The following is a 15,856-nucleotide window of genomic DNA, read 5'->3' on the forward strand; positions in this document are numbered from 1 at the left end:
GACTGCCACGCATGGGAGAGTCCGCAACAATCGGGCGTCCCCGAGTTGCACAATGCTCCATTAATAGCAGGGCCAAGACATTGCCTACACGTTTGTCGTAGTCATTGCACCACGCCAGCTCAAAGGCGGATGTCTCGTACGTGAATGCCACCTATAAAAAAACTGCAGCCTGCCGAAGCATATACAAAAGACGAGATAAGTAGAGTGTTAAAAGGGTTGGAACAACCACACCCATGACTTTACCACCTCCTCACCAGCATTGACTGTACGACAACGGAAAGACAAACAAAGTTATCACATCGTAAGAAAAAAAAACTCTTAAGTCTTTTATTGGGGTTCAAACCCACATGTTGTTTCGGCACAACGTTCAACATTTCACCCCACGTCCTGGGAACTTCAGTTCGTGACATACCACCAGATGTGCAGGAAGAGAAATGCATTTCGATCTTCAGTTTGAGCCTTCCCACCAAACGCTATTTGGCCACATTTTCCTCGGCAAAGATAATTTACAACTAAGAAGTCAAAGCGTGGAAGCGATCTGCAAAAGCAGGGCAATAACACAATGCAGGAACACACGAATAGGATTTCACCAGGTATTTATTGAAATTTGCACCACCTAAAAAAGGCAATGCTGGCTGTAGTATATACAGGCAGCCACACCACACACGCACTGCGCGATACCAGCAAATTAATTCCACGTAGGGGACTTGTATCTTGCTTTGGCCAAACTGCATTAACATTCTGGCACACGACTGCAGTAGGGTGGTTTTTTTGTCGGCTTGGGGAGAGTTTAAAAATAAAAAAAGGTAGACCGTTACTTGGGTGGGATTGCTTCGCACAGGGAATATACAAAAAAAACTGAACAAAAAACACCGCGTCTGAGGTTTGGCAACATTCACTGGTTCCAGACTACACAATGGTGTCCCCCCGCCTCCACCCATCGAGCCACACAATACATGCCCGGGGCTCGGGAACAAAAAATTCTGGTTAATCCAAGCACATTTAATTGCATGGAAATGTAATGTGGTGTCATTTTAGCAACAAAAGACCGTTCAAAGTGCCAAACTGGGAGTTTCAAAATACTGCTTAAGTTACCCTGCAAAGACAAAAAAGGCGTTGACATCAACGCCCCGGTGAGAAATGAAAGGCTTGCAAAAAAAAGAGCGCTCAAATTTAACCTCTGCCAGCCTTCAAAACCTCTCCAACGCGAACCACAATGCGCGCGCACACACACATTTGTCTCAAAATGTGTGCGTCAACCCCAAAATAAGCCGTCACACAAATTCAAGATTGATGGAACGAAAAAAAAAAGATAAGTGTCGAACACGAAAATTAAAATGAAATAAAATTTGGGAACAACCCGTGGGTCTAAACCCATCCACAATCTTTCCAAGAGCAAACCCCCCCCCCTCCTTTGTCAAAAAGATAAACCCTACAGAAGTCAAACACAATAAAGCAAAAACGTTGCAATGTACAAAGCTGAAAATGCAAAACACACGTACCAATCAAACCGTGGCAAAGCTACTCACTCGGTGCCATAGTACATCATGAGCTAGGAGAGGGGACCCCAAAGCACTTCACCGTTTGACACCAAATACAGAAAACGTCCACATTTTACACAAACAAGGAGAGTTCGTATTCCTCCAGAACTTTTTCAACCTCAACAGTGCCAGATAACAATATTTAAAAACGCACGAGAACTAGCATTTCCATTTCCAGACAAAGCAGAACAAGTCTTTGCTTTGTTCATCTTTCTAACATCCAATTCATTTTTTTTCCCGAGGGGGCCTTTCCTTACAACCTCAATCACATACTTCCCCCTCCCTATCCAATTCATTTTTGTTATACTGATCTTGTGACTCATTTGAAACAAAACACTGATTATGCAGGGAATAGGTAAGGCCGGCAGGGGTAGTGGGGGGGGGCTATAGAGAAATAAATCTATTACAAGTGGGTAAGCCGCTCATTTTTAGTTTTCAAACCGAGAAATAAAAAACCCCACAGGCTTAGGAGAGACGTTTGAACAAGAACACAAACCCAAGCCTGTGCCGCAGTTGCGGAGTGAGACTTGATGCCAATCTAACACGGGTCAAGTTACCCTCCTTCCCCCCCACCTGCAAATATATTTGCCATGCGATATTGGCGACTTTATTTTCCTCTTCTTAATATTTGTAACACTTGGTCGGTTTTGCCAGTCTAAAAAGGCAAAACGCACGATGGTTGCCGTCAAGACACGCAATAAGTTGTTAAAAATGCAAACTATGTCAAGGCCAAGGGCTTCCTCTGCGAAGACGCGATCACGTGGAACATTAAAGCCCGACACGGCTACAAAGATGTACAAATTTGCACAGCAAAAGACACTTATCTGCGCACACAACGACGCTGGGCACGTGCACAGGCAGGGCGGATCACTCCGGTAATTTACAAGCCAACTTGACACAACACTGCGCACGGTTTTACACTGGTCCACGTTTGACAGGCAGAGGGGGCACAGGCGTTGTGCTTTTGAAGCGCAGTTTCACGCTTCCTTTATGTAAAGCGGCACTAGTATGGATCCCTTAGTGTTTAACTGCAATGCCTGCGTCTTTTTTGTCATCTCTTTGTTCCAAACAAAAGGACATGTTCCTTTAAAATGTACGCGCGTCACTTTTAAAAATCGACCACACCCGCACAACCTTTGCTTTAGCGGCTAGCTGAGGACGATTATTTTTTTAGCGATTTGATTTCATGGTTAAATTGAGGGCGTTGGGTGACGAGACGCAGACCGGCGGCGGTTGAGTGGCACCGTGCCGCTCCTCCGCCTAGACGAAGGGCAGGATTCCATACACGAAGAGCGCCATGACCCCGGCGCTGAACAGCCCCGAGATGGGAACTGTGACAAACCAAGCCATGAAGATGTTGCGGAAAAGGCGCCAGTCGACAGCCTTGCGTGAGCGCAGCCAACCGACAGACACCACAGAGCCAACCTGTGGCACCCAAAGGAGGGGGGGGGGGGAACAAACGCCGCCGCACACGGGGCTGTTAACGCAAGGGAGGTGCTGGCATTACGAAACGTGGGCCGAAAAAAAACGGCATCATAAAGCGATAGCAATTTGAAAATAAACGTTACACATTTGAGCAGAGTTCAACATCTAAACTGCACTAAAAAACGGCACCATAACGAGCTGAACCCACGTCTTCTAAATAAATTGTGCTCCGCGAATGTGACGGCAGTTATCTTCTGCAAATCCCTACAATATTCAACCGGCAACGATACATCAGGGTAGGATTTACACGAGTCGCGCGGCCTTTAAAAACCGACGCATTCGGTCCGCCGAGACGATCGTGTGCATGAACATGACCGCAGTGAAATTTAAAGCAGGTGTGTAGCTCCATGCACTGGCACAAGCGAGGCTGCTTGGCAATGGAGTGCAAGGACCATTCATGTGCCCCAAGACAATGACCAGAGAGAGGAAACAGCGTCAAGCTCTCCTGGAGGTAAGGTTGGGGGAAAGACGAAGACTTACACCTGCTCAAGACTCAATCCCTCCACTTAAACAGTAATGGAGAACCAACTCCTAATGACCACCCCCTGTTAACGGTTAATCGCTTAACAGGCCTCCATAACTCCCAATCTGTTTGCTTGCCGACCATTCCCCTGTTAATGACGGGCTGTTGTAGGTACAGTAAATATAAATTAATGCATTTATTAACCACGTTTCTTTTAATTTGTTGTGTGTATAATGCAATAAATAACTTCGTATTAATATCCATCGTTTAAATATCATAAAGAAATTTTTTGGGTGAAAAAGGGTAACTTTCGATGCTATCGGAATGAATTAAGCCTTTAAACATGTATTTCCTATACCCGCTTGACGACCAAAATCACTTAACGACCGCTTTCATGGAACCAATTACTGTCGTTAGGAGGGGGTTCTCTACTGTACCCCTTGTCGTGGTTGCCAACTGCATGAACGCTCGACTCGACAAGCACAAAGCAAACTTCGGTTTGTGCAATCAAAGTTACGGGTGGCCCCCAGTAGGGTTTTTTTTTTTTATTCTGCGTCGTTACCTTGCAGTGCGTCGTGCTGATGGGCAGACCGATGTTCGAAGCGATCACCACCGTCATCGCAGAAGCCAGCTCTATACTGAAACCACTGGAACGAGAAAAGAGCGCACACCGCCGCAGCATAAAATTAGACTTGGTTGTGAGATTATCAGCTTCGTCAATAAAAGCACAATCCAAGCACAACCTTACTGGCAGTGTACAACTTTTATCTCCAGAAAACTATTGGAGGTTAAAAGTGGAACTAAATGTATTGCTTAAGCCAACAAAGTACATTTCTGTTTACGGTTTTAAATAATCACAAGTTTAGTTGTCACATTCACAGATTAACTGAAAATGCAAAAGTACTCCATTCCACACGAAACAAGCCTCATTACCAAGCCCAATTTGCTCATGAACACGTTAGAGAAATTTCCTGTGCTGAAAAAGTGATAGAACCTTCCAGCACAAAAGCAAACAGTCATGAACTCTGCCACAGTTACCCCTCTGGCGAGGGAAGGGCACAGGATAATTTACGTAAATGACACCACTGGCATGCGAGTCAAAGGTCATCCATGTGTGTTTGGTACAAAAATCGATCGTTGAACAAGACCACCGTGGCCATTTTTGAAGGGTATATACAGAACCCTCGACAACACCGTAGCACAACTGGGGCCAGCTGCCCCCCTTGACCGAGCAAAAGTTTTGTCTATTTTACAAAAAAACACTTCCAGCACAAGGTTTCAAATTAACTTCATAACACCCATGTTGTGCTCCAACAATAAGTGACCACCAAAAAGTGTAACTACAGTGCTTCTGAATCAATAAGGATGTAGGGTTAAAGGTGAACTGCCAACCATGGGCCAAAAACAGTTTGTCAAAGGAACCTGGTTAGATTTTTTTTCCCCTCTTGTTAATGCCGCTGCTCGTTATCCGTCGCGAGGTCGGGGCGACCGGTCGGGCAGCCCTGGCGTAAAGACAGCCAGAGGGGTCGTGATCACCTCGAGGGAGTGATGGGCGTCAGGTCCTTGCCCATCGTCTGGATGACTCTGCGGCCCCACACCCACAGACCGAGGCAGATGCCCACGCCGCCAAAGAGCAGCAGCCACGCGGGTGTTGCCGCTTCCTGGTTCACGCTGCCAGTTGAGTAGATGATCCACAGGGCGACCAGGGGACCGATGGCATTGCTGGGGTTGTGAGTATAAAAGAAAAAAACCCGGTGGTAAATGCTTGTCCATCTACGCATGATGTAAACCGATTAACAGCATTTGTGCCGCAATAAGTAATATTTTAAATATATATTTTTAAACACGCTTTAATGAAATGTACCGTACTCCTAATGGCAGAACTCCACGACTGCAGGAAGTGGCCGCAAAGCTTGCCATAACGCAAGGGGCCGTGGTGATTTACAGCCAACGTCAGTTGAGAGTGGACAATTAGACCCAAGCCGAAACATAACATTCCAAAATGAATGTTTAAAATAATTATTGTAATATTTTTGATAGACTATAGTATTATTCTTTGGTTTTTTCGGTAAAGTCACGTAGTAGGGAAATAATAAAATAATAAAAATAAAACATAATAAAACAATTCTCACGACGTTTCGGCCACAACGCAAGCAGCCGTCCTCAGGTGAAGACCAGATCTGTCGGGGAGACAGCGTCTGAATGGTCTTCACCTGAGGACGGCTGCTTTCGTTGTGGCCGAAACGTCGTGAGAATTATTTGATTATGTTTTATTTTTTATTATTTTATTACTTCCCTTCTACGTGACATTACCGAAAGAACTAAGAAGATGAATCCCTGCAGTCACGAAAGCTTTAAATCGAAATTTAAGGTGGGGTGCGTTTAGAATCGGCGGCTCGCGGTATTCGCGCTGATAATTGATGAAGATGGAAATGGACGCGAGATTAAACACCCATTTGTACTGCTGGATGGTGACAAGCAGCAAGAGTTGTTAAGAATCCTGCCCCACCCCATTGTTTCAACTGCCAGGCCGGGAGATCAAAATCCATCCGATGTGCTAACAATTACATCGCAGCTGCACACCCCTGCGAGTGATAAAACCTCAAAATGACGAAGCACTGTACTCTGGTGCACTTGACCACACGACTGAAAACGAATTACATTTTGCCTGAATACAGTAGAGCGTGAATGATCCATTTTAGTTTACCGCAAGAGCCACTCAAGGCATAATCTCATCCCATTAAATCGAATCCGTAGCAATAAAAGTGGCACTTACTTCAAAGACAAATTTGGTGCTCGATATATTACCAGCAACAGTATGGCATTGAATATTTTCCAACTTTCAAATGGAAATTACATTAAGCATTTTAACAGCAACGTTTACTCCGCGAGATGGGCATGGTAATCCGACGGGGGTCCAAAGAACAGCAAGAAGAGTGAGTCAGTCGAGGGCTTGAGAAATGATAAATTAAAAAAATCTGCAGCGTGAGCAGCAGACCGAGCAAGAGGCAAAGTACTGGTGCCACCGCCTCACTGCAACCCCCCCCCCCCCCTTTACCTGACGTCGTTGCCTCCGTGCGCAAATGAGCCGAAGCAGGCGGTGAGGATCTGCAGGAAGTGGAACAGCATGTACACCTCGGGCCGGTCCTTGTCCTCCCCGTCCAGCGATCCCTCTGTTGCCGTCGAGGATGTAGAGCCGCTGCCCGTTTTGGTTGCCACGGCGACTACCCCATTGCTGGGGACGACCGCAGTGCCGTTGCCGATTGCGCCCTCTGCAAGGTGGGGGAGCGAGCAGAGGAGTCCATATTGAAGTGCTACTTGCAAATAAGATTTCCACGTTTGAGCACCTTGGGGACTTAACTCCCCTCCCACCCCGTTCTACAAGAACGGTATGGGGGTCGCGCCTACAGACTTCCTGCATACATGGAATCTCATCAGATCTTAAAAGTTAACAGGATGAGGATAGAGCCTATTAAGAGCTTTGTGAATTCCACAATCAAGAGCATCAGTTAACCTAATTAAGATGGGCTGGCAAACCAGATGCTTAAACATCGGGGAATGGAAAGCAAGATTGATCATTGTACTCGCAGTAATTAAATGGCAAAATATTTCATTTAAAAAAACCTCAAGTGACAAAGCGATGATATAAACAGTAGAATTTCTTTAAAAAATTCAATGGTGCATGACACTTGAAATGCAAACAAAATCAAGTTGCTTGTTGGAAGGGAAACTAAAAAGAAAAGCCTGTTATGCAAACCACTGGGACAAAAGGGACATGGCTTGCAATAAATAATTAGGCCGAAATGCATCTGTTCACTTTGTAAAATAAGCTTGGCCGCCAACTTACACACGAAACCAAACACAAAAAACACCGGGGACCCTGAACCAGAAAGATAAACATAAAAGAGCAGCACGGTGCGCAGGGATTAAGCACACACACGTCACGATCGCACCAAGATGAAACGACGAATTTGTAAACGCGACCACACGCCACCTCCCGCTCTCGACCAACCGCCCCCCCCCCCCAACCCTCGATGGCCCCATTTAACGTGACGACCCGCCAGCGTATCACCGACCTTTCTCCGGGATGGGCTGGATGACGCCGTCGTCGGCCAAAGCGTTGCAGTAGCTGGAGTAGCTGTCATAGCGTACGCGTGCCTTGCGGCCGGACGGCGCCCCGTCCTCACCCAGGTGACCCCGCGACGACCCCACCTCCGCGTGCTTAGAGCCGTCCAGTGGCAGCCCGTAGATGGCGGCCGTGTACGACGTGTAGCTGTTGTTGCGCCGGATGGGTCTGCCGGGGAGGAGGAATTTTTAGGACTGGCGCTCTCGTTGCAGCTGGATGCACACGCGCGCTAAAGAACGAGGGGTGGGGGGGGGGCAGTGAAAACCCCCAAACGAACCCCAACGCATCACCAGAGTCTACAGATCTCTGTGGCTACATCAATAATCCCCATTTGGCATGAAAGAGTATAATTTGGTTCATGCACAAGTATCTACCAAAAAGATTTTAAAACAATACAATAAAGTTACCTCCCAGAGTTGAGTTATAATTTTACCGATTTTATATGCAGAGTTTAGGCAAATTGTTTGCACTCAACCATCTATTTTTTCACGTTACCCATCGCAAATCCAGGAGTTGTACAATTTATCTTAACACTGCACAGTGTCACAAAAATCCATAACACCGAAACTATAGCAACCATATAGACGGACCGAAAATAAAACACGATGCATAAGGTATTGATCACTGCACGATTTCTTGCGACCCAAACACCGACATTTTTACCACCAAATCCAGGCTCCAAATTTTCTCATTTATAACAACTTTTATAAATCAAAGACACTCCCACTCCATGTGGTTAGAATAACCGTGGACATCTTTAATCTTATTTAAAATGTAAGACATGCATCCAGGGAAGAATTACTACAGGATTGTTTGAGAGTTAAAGGCTCGCAAAAAAAATGCATTTTAATCTCTAAATTGGGGTTTACGCCATGGAATTAAATGTCAATTTTTAAAAATATTCAACCCATGGAAAGACAAGAAACGGGCCAATGCAGGCAAGACACCCAACCACGCACAAGTGGAAAGTGTACTGAATTAGTCTGCTTCACGTGGATTATCTGGGCGAGTAGCAAAACCATTTAAAAAAAAAACACTTTTGATTCAAGACTGAACACTGCAACTAATTGTAAATCCAAGAATTACATGGGGGCATTGATTAGAAAATTAGCAGCTAAAAATCGCTTTCAGAGTACTCAAAGCAATAACCCCATATTTTTGCCAACTTCCAGCTTAAAATTTAACGTTTCTCTGAAATGCCAAAAATCCAGTAACAAGCAGCACTCTTGGAAGACATAATATGAAAGAGTTACTTATAGGATGGACCACGAGTGTAAGAAAACAAATATTGATCAAACTTATGCCTATATTACACCATGAAGCTAATGTAAAGACGGAACAAGGCAGGACACAAGATACTGTAAAGAAAGAGGCGACAATAGTGATGCATTAATAGAATCGTAATCAGAGCAGATGAATTGTTACACAGACCGAGAATCCTCCAAAGAGATGTCTGTAGGAGGACAGATTGCCGAAGGAGGCAGTGATGAAGGCAGACCAAGTGCGTGTGGGCAAGAAGACAGAATATTTATTTATACGGGAGGAATCTGATGAGCTATGAAGCTCTTTGACAAATACCCCAGTAGGGGCGGGTAAGAACATTACAAACTATACATAAACACAGGAGTGCAAAGAATAGGAAAGTTGCACAAATCACTGACTTGTACACCGGTTGCTCGGGAGGACCAGACTCCAGAACACGGTCCAAGTGCATCTTGTGCAATAAGTCTTTGTAGAGGCCAGAGTCCTTGTGCACCGTGTGGTAGTGTCCGTCTGCTAAGCTTGCCACTCCGTTTGCCATCAGCTCCGAGTGACTCGGCTTGCCTGCAAGTGCCAGGGGGGACACACACACGCGCACACAGGATTAATTTCAACAACGGTTAAAACCATTTATTAAAATGGACGATGGGTATATTGGGATGATTGGACAGGCTGTTGATATGAAGAGTAATGGCTTCTGAAAGAGGTTGGCTACTTGTTTGGCAATGGGACACAGGTACATTCCCTTTATGGAGAACTTGCTAAAACAGGCAATTTGTCCCAGAATGGAAGCACTCCACAGAAATTGTACACAGCCCTTTTATCAATCCCCTGCCAAATGAGACAATGTGGGTCGAAGTAGGTTTATTACTTGACCACACGGATCCGTGCAGGTTGGTGAAGACTGGGAAACAAGTACTGCACAGCTAGCATTTTTGGAACACTGCCACTTTGGGGCCCACCAGAGCCCCCGTAGCCTGCAATACCCTGTTATGCATATTCGGTCGCTCAGCCAGGCATGATCCACACTAAAGAACCGACAAGACTGAGTAAATGCAAGGTGATATTGTTATCAGCTTATATGCGATCATTATAATCAGCATATTATGTTCAGTGCTCAGAAGGCACCACTTTAATTCACTACCCCTGCCCCACGCAACAATGACAAAGATCCCCTGTATAGCCTGACCAGAATGTTGGGGCAAGTCTTGTTAGCAAGCACCTATGAAGGCCAACCAAGGCACACGAGGGGATGGGGTAGACAGCACCACGCCCACACATTTATAAAGGTATCCGAGTAATCAAGTTTAGGAACAAGTCGCACGAGTTTCAATGAGACAAAACTTCAGGGCGGAGGGCGGCTTTACCACTTGGCGTCTCAAATAACGGGGGAGCGAGCCTACGTGCTTGTGCCGACACCCACCGTTGGCGCAGCTGTTGCTCATGCTCCGATCGCGGTGGGCAAATCCGTTGCGCGGCTTATTCCCAGACAGCTCGTCTTCCGCAAACCCCAGCGTCTTGCCCGCGATCCCGTTCGCCTCCACCGGCGCCACGTCCACGTGCGGCTCGCCATCCTCAGAGTCGTCGTCGCCCAAGCGGAAGGCCGTCTTGGCACCGGGTTCGCCCGCAGGCTTCGGCTTCACCTCCACGGAGACGTTATTACCGTTGGAAAACAAGCCCAGCTCCACGCCCTCGTCCGCACCCGGCGCCGGCCCACAGCTCGTCTTCAAGTGCTCTGCGAACGTAAAGGTTTCGGGAATTAAAAAAAAAGGTTCTTTTGAAATTATAAAAAAAATGTAGTTACACAATTCAATTAAAATCTCAAGATGTAATTCAGTTAAAACTCAAAAGCAGTGCCATGTTGAGGAGTTCTTCCATGGGGAACTGCTTTGATGCGTAAAATGCTTGAGCACCTCAAGCAACTATGATGGGGAGGGGGGGCACCGATAAACAAATTCGGGTCTTCAGCGAAAAGGCATGACAAAATGAGCTCTTTCTAATCTGCACAAAACAGCGTTGTGAAATATAGTAAAAAGCCCCCACCCCATTGATCATGGAATTACCAGAGATGGCGGTTTGGAGAGGCCTTCATCGAACAGTGGACTGATCATGGCTAATGATAACAATGATGGACTCAAAAGCAATATGCCACGCAAGTGCACGCGATGCATTAACTTTCCAAAATTTGTACTGGACATTTCTCCATACAGCTAGCTCTTGGCATGCTGGCAAATGAACAGGATTATGCAAGACTCTTATACAACCAACTCTTTTATTCAAAACCAACAAGTCCCAATGCACTAGGGAACAAAGACCTACACATATCACTTAGCTGGCAAGCAAAGTAGGTCAAAATAGAATAGGGGTGGGAAAAAATTATTATACATTTTTTTCCAAATCAAAATAATAACTGGACTACTGAAAAGCACATGACAGGTATGTCAATTTTCTAACCGACAGTTGTATAAATAGAAAGGAATCTGCAAAAGTGAAGACTTTTCAGAGCAGTCCTTCCACCATCCATCCACTGCTGGTCACAAGTCAAGGGCATGACAGGGGTCCTAAAATAACTCATACGGGAGGGGGAATGGGTTCGCCGACAGAAAAGGCCTCAGTGTCGATGTATTAGGCAACTAAAAGAAAGGCGATTAAGATTACTTCGCAAACTGGGCCACATCACTGCAGCCTTATCCTCGCTTAATGAACGACTGGCAAGCATTACGTAACACAGCAATCGCGGGATTCACATATTTAGGGTGTAATTATTTTTTGTTACTTCGAAAAGGCACCGTGCATTTAAAATATTTTTTACGAGTACACGTCAAACAGATCGAGTAATGCTCATCATCACCACTTGAAAGATCTGAACCAGCGGACTATGGTCAAATCACTCCGAATGCGCCAGATCTCGGAAGGTAAAGCAGCATTACGCCTGGTTAGTACTTGGGACTTGCGACTGCCTAAGAAAAGATCAGCTGTTGTAAAAGGCTTGGGTTGCGAGGTTGGCCAACAGATGGCAGGTCGGCAATAGATTCTTGAATCTGTATATGTGGAACTTTGAGTGTTACCCCCTTGCATACCGTGGGTTTCGTTTGGATTTGCTACCACATACCTAACAGATTACTGGTATTTAGACAAACACCCAAAGGCAGGACTGATGACAGTCTTGCAACTTGGCGAAACTTTTCTGGGTAAATCAAGTGTATCATTAAGATTAAATAATTCAGTTCCGTGTACCTCTTCAGCAGATGCTCATTTGACACTCCTTGGGGGGTAGGGGGGGGTGATCTCTCATATGGCGTGTGAAACAGCAATGGATTTCTATACTGTGGTTCAAATGACATTGTAATGGGCTTCAGGACATCCAAGAACCCGTTTCAGATGTGCCTTTGCAGGTAAGTTCAGAGGGCAATGGGCGCAAACTCATGGTCAACAGTATGGACGCCAGTATAGACGCGATGGTAACAACGAACCAACTACGAAGATGCCGCGTCTGTGGCGCTTAAAAACAGGAGCGAGCACACGCGCAGGACTTACTCTCGATCTTCCGCCGCATGCGGGGGCAGACAATGAACCAGACGACGAGGCCACAGGCAACGGCGAAGGTCAGCGAGACCAGAACCAGCGCCCAGATAGGCAGCTCGAAGCCCAGAACTACAGCGGCAACAAGGAGGGGCACACGCGGACCTCAGTGGCCTGCAGGCGCTCTCACAAGCACTCCCTAAGCCAAGGGGAACTAGCCCGCGCGGTGAGCTACGCTGCAGCATCATTGTTTTTCCTGTGCACAATGTGAAACAAAACAAAAATGGTATCGATAAAAATAAACTCGCTTCGTAGTAAATTGTAGAGGCTAAAAAAATTTATCGCAAAATTTTTTAAAGGGAGGCAGGTTGGGTTTAAAAAAAATCTATTTGAAATACAACAGCACCATCCTAATCAAATGTAGCCATATACATGAAAAGAACACGTACAAAGTAAGCAGTATATTTTAGGTAACAGTAAAAATCTGAGGGCTACCTACACTAGCTTATGCCAGGTGAGGTAACCTACCGACACGCACATTCATCAATAATAATTTACAAATGAATTTATCTACAAACACTGCACTAGTCCAGAAAGCATTCACAACAACTTGGAAAAGAAACAGCTATGTGCTATGTATGACTCGTACACTGTAGAACTTAAAAAAAGTTTCAAATGTGCAATTCTCTTCCAGGAATTGAAAGAAGAAACCGTTTCATTGCTTGAAGGTTATTCATCAACAGCATAAAACCCACTTAATCGAGGCTTAATTTGAAACAAAGCGTACTGTGTATAGAGGTATTCCACCAAGGTGCCACACACAACAACATTAAGCTGCATGTAATTAAGACATTTAAACATTTCAACTTTGGGGGGAATAATTAAAAAAACCGGTACTCACGAGGCAGGCCAGTCAGCAGGATGGAAAAGCAGTTGACCCACATGACAACTCCGTAAAACAAGGGCAAAGCACGCAAACCGTTGGGAACCGGGTCATCCTGGGCAAGGACAGAAAAACCTGAATTAAAAATCTCACTCAACAAATGCAAGTTTGCAAATCTCACGCTAGTAAACTGTGCCACACCTATCCCCCCCCCTCGGTTTCTCTTCACTCACCTTGTTGAGAATGAAGAACCGCACCATAAAGAAGAAGATGGCCGACATGATGCCAGAAAGCAGAGGGGATACAAACCACGAGGCCACTGGAACAAGACAAAGCAACACTCATTAAATAAACTCCGATTCAAAGGGCCGCTTTCACACACCGGAACTGGCACCAAACACGCTCACGCAACGTGCTGGATCCTGGCAAATAGTTTCCACGGGTGACGTACAACGTGACCAACAATGGCAGCCTATTATTAGAATCGTACTTGGCGTTAGTGTACCAGCGAGTGCAGCCGACAAAAGCGTAGTTTAAGGGGCCCAAACAGAATTAAAAGGCAACGTACCGATGCTGATAAGTTTCGTCCACTGCACGCTCCCCGCACCCATGGACACCATCGTGAATCCTATGGTGGCACCCACAATGCAGTGCGTGCCAGAGATGGGAAGCTTCAGAAAGGATGCGATCAGCTGCCAGGCGGCCGAACCTACCGGGAAAACCAAAAGCGCATTCGTCAACAAATGGGGCAGAGCGCCACGTCCTTTGTAATTCACAACTCAAAGAATAACGTCAATATATTATACATAACGTAAATGCACAACCACAGCACACAAGCAAAATGCAATGCCAATTAATGAAGCATAACAACGATAAACAGAGGGGGAAAAAGTAAGCAAAAGTCAGATACATTTGTAGATCAAAACGACATGCATGTACAGCCCTTTGTCAAGCCACTGCTTGACGAGTGTCCCACCCCACACCGCAAGGATCTCTAGTTATTTGGCCATACATCACTACAATGGGACAGTGAAGTATGGCAAAGGCAGAGGGCATAGAATTACAGTACAAATCTATTTTGCTGCACGCTCCCTCTGCCACCCCAAAACGTCCGACATGAAATGCGCGCCATCTCGGCACACCTTGTAAGCCACAGAGGCTCGGGCCTGGATTATTGTGCTCGGACAGGTGACCACGGCAACATCCAAACTCAAATCAACATAAAAAAAAACCTGTGCTTGTCCACTCACCAACCATGGCGCTGACCTGGCCCGCCATCAGCGTGGACTCGGAACCGTTGTAAAGGTTCACGTCGACGATGCCGTTGCGGATGGTCTGCCCCACCTTGGCGCCGAGTAGCACCGAGCCCACCGTCTCGAACACGGACGCCAGGATGCACGCCTGACGCAGCGTGAGCACGCCCGAGCCCACAGCCGTGCCGAACGAGTTCGCCACGTCGTTGGCCCCCACCGAGAAGGCGAGGACGAAGGCGATGATGAAGCCCACAATAAGCATCCATTTGTACTCCTCGAGGCTCGTGCTCACCTCCGCAACAATCGAGACTGCCGCCGTGACTGCTGTGGTAAAAGTCTCCATCGTGCCAATTTATTTTTTTTGTCGTGACTTGGGGAGTATGATAAAATTAGCCCCCGTGTAATTTGATGTTTACAATACCCTGGACTGAACACTTTCTTTCCCCCCTTTTAACCCCTCTGAGTGACCCCCCCCCCCACCCAGAAATGAAGTGCGACTGAATCTCAACGCAGCGTTTTAAAACAAACCCTTTGTCTAATAATAAATGCGGCTCACTGCTTCAAATTACTTTGGCTTCGGGAAGGAAAAATTATTTACGCGACCAATTAGTGCTGATTATAGGTTACGCGTTTGCAAATTATGCCAAGTTGCAATTTATATATTAAATTAAATAACATTAAACGTATGACCTCTAAACCCCTTAACGTTACTCCAAACTTTGGCCACTGAATAATAGCCTAAGCTGTTAACAAAACTAAAAGTACAAAAATATTTTATTTCTTTTTTTTTACAATTAAAATGCTTGTGCTATGCGTTTTTATATAAATATTATAATGCAAATTAATTTATGCCAAACAAATGATATGGCTTGTAAACTTAAGACTGATATTTATGCTGAGATGGTATAACCTGGGAACTAGGAACCAGGTGAAACAATTGCTATCTTCTGGATATCAGCTCACACAAGGAAAAGTGCATGTTGGTGATCACGAGCATCGCAAGCTCCATTGTTGCAGCGTGGGCGAGATGGCAGCTGCAAGGATCATGCTGGGGAATGACACGGACAGAGAGAAGGGGAGAGGCAAGCATCACGTACGGTTAAAACAATCGAACCGTTGCAACACACCACAAGAATTACAGAACTTGTTGATCTATGATGACAAATGTATTTGCTTTTTTGCGTGTATCCTCTTAGGAGACAGAACAGAAATAGATCCGTCTAAACTTGCTTTTATGCACTTAGGCTGTGCGCATCAGGCTATGCGATGCAAGCTTGAAGCTCCTACTAATGAGAAACAATTTCCAAGCAATGGTCTAGCACG

At 45.7% G+C, this 15,856-nt stretch overlaps 1 protein-coding gene across 1 annotated transcript; it reads right to left on the reverse strand.

Moving 5' to 3' along the window:
• Positions 1–579: 579 nt before the first annotated feature.
• LOC133345515 (sodium-dependent phosphate transporter 2-like) lies at positions 580–14,988 on the reverse strand. The gene is made up of 12 exons (XM_061556327.1): positions 14,531–14,988; positions 13,849–13,989; positions 13,514–13,599; positions 13,299–13,395; positions 12,413–12,529; positions 10,299–10,610; positions 9,277–9,439; positions 7,566–7,783; positions 6,548–6,761; positions 5,026–5,211; positions 4,052–4,136; positions 580–2,966 (listed from the first exon to the last, which is right to left on the reverse strand). Exons 1-12 carry the CDS (start codon positions 14,874–14,876, stop codon positions 2,802–2,804), a joined length of 2,130 nt encoding a protein of 709 aa, XP_061412311.1. The 5' UTR covers positions 14,877–14,988; the 3' UTR covers positions 580–2,801.
• Between the last annotated feature and the right edge of the window lie 868 nt (positions 14,989–15,856).

Source organism: Lethenteron reissneri, chromosome 22, assembly GCF_015708825.2.
Source record: "Lethenteron reissneri isolate LAM-NWPU_2019-01 chromosome 22, ASM1570882v1, whole genome shotgun sequence".
NCBI classification, from domain to species: Eukaryota; Metazoa; Chordata; class Hyperoartia; order Petromyzontiformes; family Petromyzontidae; genus Lethenteron; species Lethenteron reissneri.